The 9,735-nt window shown below is 38.2% G+C and overlaps 1 protein-coding gene across 4 annotated transcripts in view; it reads right to left on the bottom strand.

Moving 5' to 3' along the window:
* Window positions 1–4,875: 4,875 nt before the first annotated feature.
* Window positions 4,876–9,735, bottom strand: part of NNT (nicotinamide nucleotide transhydrogenase) — a 91,017-nt gene continuing 86,157 nt past the window's right edge. For 3 of the 4 annotated variants that reach the window (XM_023515010.1, XM_023515011.1, XM_003792967.2), the window contains exons 20-22: window positions 8,935–9,053; window positions 7,663–7,778; window positions 4,876–6,178 (exon numbers count right to left, since the gene is read on the bottom strand). In XM_023515010.1, the coding sequence (XP_023370778.1) occupies window positions 6,029–6,178; window positions 7,663–7,778; window positions 8,935–9,053 (385 nt within the window). In that variant the 3' untranslated portion in view covers window positions 4,876–6,028. The remainder of the gene's footprint in view (window positions 6,179–7,662; window positions 7,779–8,934; window positions 9,054–9,735) is intronic. The other variant, XM_012807108.2, reaches the window with a different exon arrangement.

Below are 9,735 nucleotides of genomic sequence, written 5' to 3'. Positions count from 1 at the left end.
ACTCATTAACTAGGAGCTACTGGTACCCACTCACGGAACTCCTAAAATGAATGAGGGAGCAGGATCTTTCCATCTAGAATAAAAAAAAAAAAATTTTAAGTGAACCAATAGAGCTAAGCTGACCTTCCCGATGAGTTCTTAACAGAGGTCAATGTAAAAGAACACATAAAAGTACACTCCCTTCCTGCCTTTGCATTATCAGGGGATGATACACTCTAGAAATGTGAGCACCATCAAAGCTGATTATGCAGAAAACGGGAATACCTTTCACAGTGATGTCACTACCCACACATCCTGGGTTTATCGCTAAAATCCACCCTTCGCTTCTGCATGTACACACAGTATCCTGGGTAAGATGCATGACAGCAAGGGCCAAAGCCAGTATAGATAGGCTGGAATCCTTATGTGTATGGTTCCTGATAAGATTTCTGGTATAGTCCTTGAGTGTTCTCTTATTCACAATGATAATTTTTTTTTAAGTAAATTCATTACATGTTAGTGTGAAGGTACAAACAATCAGGTCAAAAGTTTGACTTTGTGAGGTAGAGACCTCCTGTGGTTATGTGCCACACACAAAAGGTGTGCCAAATACCCCACTCCGTGCCCGTTCAGGGAGAGCACCTCAACCCTCCTCCTCTCCCCTCCCCTCAACTTGAATTGAAATGAGTTTTTCTCCGATGTGGGCAAACATCAGATCATCCACTGGCTTCATATTAGTATTGAGTACACTGGATAATTGCTTTTCCAATCTTGTGATATTTTACTAAGAAGAATATGTTTCAGCTTGGTGCCTGTGGCTCAAGTGGCTAAGGTGCCAGCCACATACATCAGAGCTGGCGGGTTCAAATCCAACCCGGGCCTGCCAAAAAACAATGACAACTACAACCAAAAAATAGCCAGGCATTTATGGTGGGCTCCTGTAGTCTCAGATCCTTGGGAGGCTGAGGCAAGAGAATCACTTAAGCCCAGGAGTTGGAGGTTGCTGTGAGCTGTGATGCCACAGCACTCTACCCAGGGTAAAAGCCTGAGGCTCTGTCTCAAAAAAAGAAGAAGAAGAAGAAAGTGTTTCAGCTACATTCAGGATATTACAAAAGATGTGAAGTCACCATCTTTTTATGGCTGAATAGTATTCCATGGTGTGCACGTACCACAATTTGTTAAGCCATTCCTGAGTTGATGGGCATTTAGGTAGTTTCCATGTCTTGGTGATTATAAGTTGAGCTGCAATAAACAATCTCGTGCAAATGTCCTTATGAAAAATGATTTTTTTTTCTTCTGGGTAGATGCCTAGTAGTGGGACTGCAGGGTCCAATGGGAGATCTAATTTGAGATCTTTGAGGATTCTCCATACTTCTTTCCAAAGAGGCCATATGAGTTTGCAGTCCTACCAATAATGTAAGGGTGTCCCCCTCTCTCCACATCCACGCCAGCATCTACAGCTTTGGGACTTTGTGATGTGGGCTAATCTTACAATGATGATTCTAATCTTTATAAGAACCATGTTCCAAGCAACTATTATATAATGATATCCAACGCTAATGAAGCAGACACAGGACATGGACCTGAAGCACACGTAAGCTTTTGTGCCCATGGAACAAAACCACAGCTATAACTTACAAGCACAGAATTTTCTATCAATCAGTACAACTCTAAAAGGCTCTGGATAGAAAGTGATTTTTGAGGCATAATGTCCCATTAAACTTGAGCCTAGTGACAAAACATTCTAAAGACAAGGCCTTGGGATTCTGTTTTATCCCTCTAGGAAAAAACTCGTCTCCCTCCTGACACGGCACAAAAGGCTCACTTAGTCTCATGTTCTTTCATTTGTCTGGAGGGTTCTAGACACGACCTTTCAGTTCTAACCCACTGATGCCTCCACAGGGTAGGAAACTGGAATCACAGGTCTGAAGAGAATTCACCAGGCAAGGAATCCTATATGTCAGTGAAAAGCGGTAGGAGGAAGGAAAACCAGAAAGACAAGGCAGGCTGATAACGACTCGCTGAAAATCAGTTCCAGGAAAGAACCGGTTTAGACAAAAGTTCACTAGCTGAATCTATTTCTCTACCTTATGTACATATTTCCAAGCTCTGCTTTTCCTATAATAAGTCAAAAATGAGGAATAGAAACAAAAGGGGGGGAGGCTTATTTCCGTTTCTAAATGGTTAGTTTCCAAGAGTTTTTACTGTTCCCCTACATCACCTCAGGTCGCTGCTGCACGTTTGGGAGGTTTTCATCCTCCCAAATGCAACAGAAAGGAGAATACGTTTATGAACCCTTCATATTCCACCTTTACCCAGAGGAAATATGAACACCCTCCACCCCTCCTCTGGGTTCTCACCTCTCTTTTCCCTTATCTCCATTGTGGGGTAAAGAACTAACCACCATCATTCTAAGTGGCACCTGTATCCCCGTAATCCGCATCCCCTCCTCAATTCTTCTCAAAGCCCATGACAGTCACTTCTCCTCCCCACCATCCTCCTGCTGCCACGTGTACCTCCCCCAGACCTCACAGGCACCAAGGCCAGCAGGGTCACCTTGACTCTCTCCAGTCCCGTGTCTTCACATCTTCGTTCTCACCATGACGCAGCCTAAGTCGCCAGCTCTCTGAAGGTCTGGATTGGACTGTAGGCAAAATATGAAATGTCTAGGAGCAACCTCAACCCCACATCCTTTAGGCAACTTTCCCACTAGTATTATTCTTCACAAATCCGCTTTTGGCTAGAACTGGAAAGCAGAGTTCAAAGTAATAATCACTGGCAAAATAAGAATGGCCAATATTTTACACAGGATACGACTTGACAATCAAGATGACAGAGACGTAGTATCTTCCTGCTACTCAGGGTTCTAAGCTGTTGAAATTCTCCATAATCATGAACTGAACTTTCTCTGCCTACCCAATATGATTCCCCACTATTCTCCCAAGTAAATTGCCTATTCTGCACCATTTTTCTGCCCACTAAGTTATTATGTGTAAAAGCATTAAATATTGATTGTTCTAATTACTGTTCTCACCATATACATCACTATGTTCCCAGCACTGAAAGATTTTCCATTCAAAATTACAGTATGTACCACACTAAATGTCTCTAATCACTTAAATAGTAACAAAACAGTCCTCAGCCCAATATGCAACACCTAAGACATAAAAGGTACATAATAGGAATCTTGAGTACATAGGAATTCAAAATTCAAATGTGACCATTCAGCTACTTTACCAAATCAACACTTCAAAAGTTTTACTTAGAAAAGCTTTTTTTTCTCCTTGTTAATTAACCTAATTTTTTTTCCTTCGTCACTACTGGAGTAAAGGATTCTGGGAAATTTGGGGAAGAGGGTGTTTTTTTTTTTTTAACCAATATTATTTCTTGGCAAAGGTTCCCCTAAACTGACAAGAGCTATAAATTAGACATTTGAACTATTCTCCCTAGCTATACAAAGAGCTGTCCAACTTTCCAACATTAAAATGCTTTAATTCACAAGGCAGATGCCCGAGGGGACTAGGAAATTTGTCTCTAAGTTACAAGCAGATATGGGTTATAAGTTATTAAATATACATAATAAAGCTTTGGGATCAGATAAATTGAAGTAACCCTAAAGCTAAGTGATACATAATATATTCCATATTTGTACTGGATGAGAGAATACAGCAACATCTAAAAGTTAGAGTCATGACTTGGGTGGATCAGAAAGACCCAGGCCAACTTTCCAGATATTCCCTGACTCAGTCAAGGGCTAAAAGCCTAATGCATGAGGAGATTAGTTCTATTAGTCTTCTCTAATCTCTAGAAAAAAAAAAAAAGAGCTTATAGAATGATAAAGAGATTCCATATACCAGAAAACTGTCCAGATATACAGAGATATAAACATATATAAAATGTGTAAAAACATATTTACTTCTATACTTATATTTTGCTTAGGTGAGTGATTTAAACATAACTCCCAAATTCCAAACAAGAGAAAATAAAAGATGACTAACCAGGTCTAAAAGAAAACATTAGCATTTCGCTCCCTAAGGGTAATTTATTCTTTGTAACAGACTATAGGGTATAACATATTAAAAAATATATATGTTGTTGAATGTCAAAAAGACACAGTGAGCAATGCAAAAGTAAGTCACATGTCTCAGTTGTATGACTCCCAGAAAAGGAGGAAAAATTTCAAAAGAACGCACAAAAATCATCGCATTGTTTTTAGACTTTGCAAGATGCAAGACCACCAAACTCTAAGTGCATTCAAGAAATTATGTATCAAAAGAACCTTAGTAAAATAAAAGGAAGCCACCTGGAGCATGAATTTTGAATTTTCCATTCAATGAACAAAATTGATGATACACAATATCATCAAACTAAATGAAAAAATGGGGAAAAAATTTACCATAAAGCATAAAAATAAATTAACAAATCCAAGTATGATTAATTTCAGTGTAAACTGAATGTAGGAACTATTTTTTTTAAAGGATTCCAGTTTGTCCTTTTCTGGCACTTCTTTTGGGGGAGGAAAAGAATGTGAATGAAGAACTGTTTACTTTGTTGTAACTTCCATGTGAAATTTGGTCCTGAGATTACTAGTGATCCATTAACAAACTGCACTTACCACTTAAAAATTTAAAAGGAATCTTTCTTGTTTTAAACCACACCACACATACCCCACATGCACAAACACACATAGATCTTAATCTCGGGCACAGGCACGCAGAAATTGATTATAAAACCACTAGATACTGTCTGTGCATTGTAAACTCGGGTTTACTGAGCTAGCAAAAAGTTAAAAAAAGGTACCAGATTTTTTTTCTGGTTTAGAGATAGTTTTTTTATGAGTTAATAATTGTTTTGAGAAACTTAGTTCCAAATTAATTATGTAGGGAGATATTCTAGGTATTCATCACACATTCGCCTACATGTAGAGCTTCTGACACCATCGTGAAGTTAAAAGAAAATATAGACACCTACTACCAAAGACATGATCTTTACTGGTACTTAGGTGAACAAAGAAGTAGCTTTAAAAAGCCACCATTTTTCTCAAATGTCATCAATTACATAAGACCTCAAAACACAGTGATTTGAAGAAAACAATCCATTCTTATAAACAGTAAAGAGATTAATTTCATCTGTTTCATGGCAGGTCTTCCCCTGATGTTTATAACATGCAGAAATATTTAATTTGAGCCTTTTGTCACCAGAGATTATTGCTACATCACTTGCAAACATGATGAATTTATTTTATTGGTCAAATAGATGAATCCCACTCAACTTCACTTAAGACAGTACTACATGTTATAAATTGATTGAAATTAAAGACATCTCTGATTAGTAATGGGGCTTTCAAAAATACAATACTAATTTCAAGTTTCATGTTTCAGTGGTATTTTAGTGAAACATACAAAGCAAATGATTTGTTTCCAGCATGTCTGAAAGATTTTCTAATGCTTTAATGTATTAAAATAGTAGTGAGAAAATATCCCTTAAAATCTAGAATCTGTACTTTGAAAAATTAAAACTGATGTGACATGGTCAGTTCAGAGTATGGTTAAATTGCAAGGGGATGGAACAGGAGTTCATAAAAGTTTCAAATTAGTCACATTTGTTGTTTAAAAAAAAAAAAACCATAAATGCAGGTGCCTGCAATGTTTACATTGTGTCAGATTTTTCAGACCCATGTATAATATAAGTCCAGAAATTCTAAACATTTAATTGCTTAAAAAACCTTTCTGGTTATTGAGGAGGCACAGAAAGTTCGACAGCATTACATCTAAAAGGAGGCTGTTCTTTCTCCTTTTATAAAATACTTCTGATTCATCACAAAAAGTGTGCACAGAAAGACCTTTAGAATTTTCAATCCTTTTTAAAAATTGAGGGGTCGCTGCTCTGGAAAAATCTTCCACGGTATCTTTTTGATTTACTCAGTCTCCTTTTTCTTCCAAGAGTTTGGCTACAGATGCGTATCACCCACGGGCACGGATGTTTTATTTGCCTGTTCCCACAACTGAAGAGAGGTGTCTTTAACACACGGTGACTCAATCTTTAAAGTTTACTTCTGATAAGATTCCCTAACTTTGGCCTGCAGCGCATCACACGTCTTCTTGGCATCACCTAGAAGCATGGCTGTGTTAGGTTTGTAAAAGATTGGATTGTCCACCGCAGCATAGCCGACACCCAGAGACCTCTTCATAACAATGACCTAAGGGCCAAAGATGAAATGAGAGAGTGTATTTAACAGACTTGCCCAAGACCTGTTAGGCACATAAACATTGCCCCTCCCTCCCTCTGAACCCGGTGTGTACCGCTCCTAATTCTTCAGCATGGAGACTTTTAAACTACACAGAGAGTATTTTAAGTGTATGCTTATGCTGCATTAATTTTATTTTTTAAAATGTGCACATATTCTTATATCCACTGTAGTCGCGTTAACAATAGTTTACCTCTTGAGCAGGAAGATTACAATGAATTTCTTCTAAGTGCTTTTCTCTGTAAAGACTATGGATATTTTCTAGTCAGAAAAATAAACACGTTTCTATGCAAAGCTAAAGAAGACAAACTGAATACATAAGACTTCACTACAAATCGTAATATAAATACGGCTGAGTGAGGAAGTGGTATATTTTTTCTATCAGAGTAACGTGTGTCAGAAAAGCCCTAAGAGCAACCCAGTTTCTCAGCAGGATAGAGCTGAGAGCTAACATGACAAAGCAAATGAAAGGTATACGCCAGCCTATAACATGGATGCATTATAGACATTTATAATATGCATTGTGGATGCTGCTGTCCTGCTGAATATCAAGTTGAGTTCTTAATGAAATAAAAAGCCTTTCTATGGCCTTCTAGGACATGTAAGCTATCTAAAAATGGAAGCAGTACAAATTTATGCTTGCTTCATATACCATTGGTACAGTAAGACACTCTGCAAGCTCTCAAATATTGCCTACGATGCAATTTTTCATATATACACATGAACAAGTGTATTTCATATCTACTCACTCAAACACCAGGAACACCAAGTTTTAAACTCTCATGTTTATAATAGAGAGAAACAAAATTAAAAGGAAAATGTACATTATCTTACTATGATTCTTAAAATGCACACGTAACTCAAGACAGGTAAAGAGATGTGCCCTCTGCTGAGGCAGAGGAAAACAAACAAGCCTCTCATTTCTCAAGTCATGTGCATGAACAAAGCTTACTTCCTTAGGCCACATTATTCTTTGAATTTCTTAATCACCTTTCTGCTAGACACTCCATAACAGTATATAAATTCCCTTTCAAAAAAATTAAATGAAAAAAATATGCTCATCTTGGTATATGAAGGTGATGATACCCACTGACTATCCCAGAGGGAAGCCATCTGCTTCCCTGGACGCGATCTGGAATTCAGCCAGACTCATTCCAAAAGCTCACAGCTCTTTTTTCAGCTGTGGTTACAGATTTTGTTAATCCACCCGCATAATCTGATCTGGTTCTACTCCTGATGAGGGCGTTCACTCAGGTTCTTTGGTGGCCAGAGAAGAGACAGAAGCTGGATATAGGGAACTGAGCCTTGAACATGTACTTACCTCTGGGCCTCCCAAAAGGCATCTTGATTTCTTATCAAATGACCAAAAAGAGTTCCGTGTGTGTATTTTAAGTGACCTTTGATCATTAAACTGAAATACAAGTCTGAAACTTTACCTGCTTTGATTTCCAGACCTCAAGGACTGGCATGCCTGCAATAATAGAGTTGGGATCTTCTTGAGCTGCTGAATTAACAGTGTCATTAGCTCCGATTACAAGGACCAAATCAGTGTCTACATAACAAACAAAAAGAGAAATGTAAAATTTAAAGGGTCACTCTCATTGGTTTTCAGGCAAATTATAGTGACCTGACTTTATAATAACAACAACAACAGAAGTTAATATTTATAGGATACTCATTTGTGCCAGACACTGTACAAAGAGTTTTATCAGAAAGGTTGGACAACTCTGCCAGCGTCTCACAGCTAACAAGCGTCAGAACCTGACCATCTTGACTAAAGCCTGAATTTTTATGCTGGCTTCCTTTCAACGGATATACCCAATCCAGTTTCAACTTACGATGCCTTCTGATGTCTAACAACACTGGACTAAAAGCCTGTACTGTATTAAAGCTGTGTCCACAATTTCTGGCACTGGCTGGTGTTGCACATAATTTAACAAAAGTGAAATAGGAAAAGGCACATAAAATTAAAATGGCCCAAGTTCTCTCTTTAAGAACGATGACATAAACTACCTTAAAATGTTGCCAAAAGTGCCATGTGAATCTAGACATACACACAATTTCATTATTTTTTCCTCATAAACAGTGTTTTTTAAGTTTACAATGGACACTTGCCAGAGGGAACTGGTTTAATTTTAATAAACATGATCTTGGTAATGACCAAATGTCATTACCATTCAACATCTACCCAATGACAGCTATCAAGTACAGCACCTTATCTAGCAAAGTCCTAATACCTTAAAAAAAAAAAAAAAGAAAGAAAGAAAATTATTTCCACAATTGGAAACCAGTACAACTGGAAACCAGTATATCTCAGACATTGGCAAGAATCAGACACTAAACTATCAGCAGAAGCACTCTTGTGTAATTAGGGAGAAGCCTGAGGTTGAGAACCTCGTTCAAGGTCACAAGCTACTGAGAGTCAGGATCTGGATTCAAAAGCCAGGTTTGCCCAGATCCACAACCTGGGATCTTCACCATCCTTCAGTTCTTTACAGAGCAGCAAAATGTACCCACATGGCTTACAAATCTTTTACACCTTATTCGGTACTATTCTTCACTTAATTTCAACTTCATACCTACTCTGTGCAGATTAGTCTTCATCTGCCTAGTCAGTCTTCACCAATTCCACAATTTACACCTGTGGTCTGGCACTGCTTTATTCATTCTTAGAATATTGAAACTTCACCATCACCCCCATCACCTACCTGGGAAATCATGGTTGATCTCATCCATTTCCAACACGATATCATATGGCACCCCAGCCTCAGCCAGAAGCACATTAAGCTGACCAGGCATTCGGCCTGCAACTGGGTGAATTCCAAACCTAGGCATGAAACAAACAGCTGGCCTTACTTAATGGCCCAAAATGTACAGAGACCCCAACGTCACCTCCAAATACGCACACTGTGTTCTTGGCACCTCTGCTTTCTCATGGTGCTATTTGATCTCTACAAGCAGAATAGAATTAGGCCAGATATACAGTTAATCTACAAATAATGAAACTGAAGGTTCAATATCTTAGTATGCACAAAGTAGAACCTTCCTCAGAAAAACAAAAGTGTAACTTTCGAGCCTGACTCTTCCATATATGCTTTAAGTGCAATGAACTTGCACTATTAATAAATAATATCACCTTACATTTAAAAAGCACTGAGTTCTCTCATGACATTTTCTGATGAATCTTGACTCTTTAAAAGCATATTAAGTCATATGGGAATTAAATGTTTCCCATAAAAAAAAAAAAATCAACATAGCCCATCAAAAGCTGGCCCCACAGCCAACTTTAATAACTCTGTTCAAAGTCAGGGAAATAAAGTATTATTTCATATATGATGTTAAATTTACATACACAATCTTTCATAAAGCAATATGAAGCAGTACTCCACCTGACAGATAGAAGAGATGTGGTATTAACATGTAGGAGTGTTGGCTCTGCGCTTATAGCTCAACCGGCTAAGGCGCCAGCCACGTACACCCAAGGTGGCAGGTTCGAAACCCCAACCCGG

This window comes from Otolemur garnettii, unplaced genomic scaffold, assembly GCF_000181295.1.
Source record: "Otolemur garnettii isolate 467f Iridium unplaced genomic scaffold, OtoGar3 scaffold00063, whole genome shotgun sequence".
NCBI classification, from domain to species: domain Eukaryota; kingdom Metazoa; phylum Chordata; class Mammalia; order Primates; family Galagidae; genus Otolemur; species Otolemur garnettii.
The sequence above is the reverse complement of the archived record's forward strand: the minus strand, read 5'-3'. Positions and strand labels throughout refer to the sequence as shown.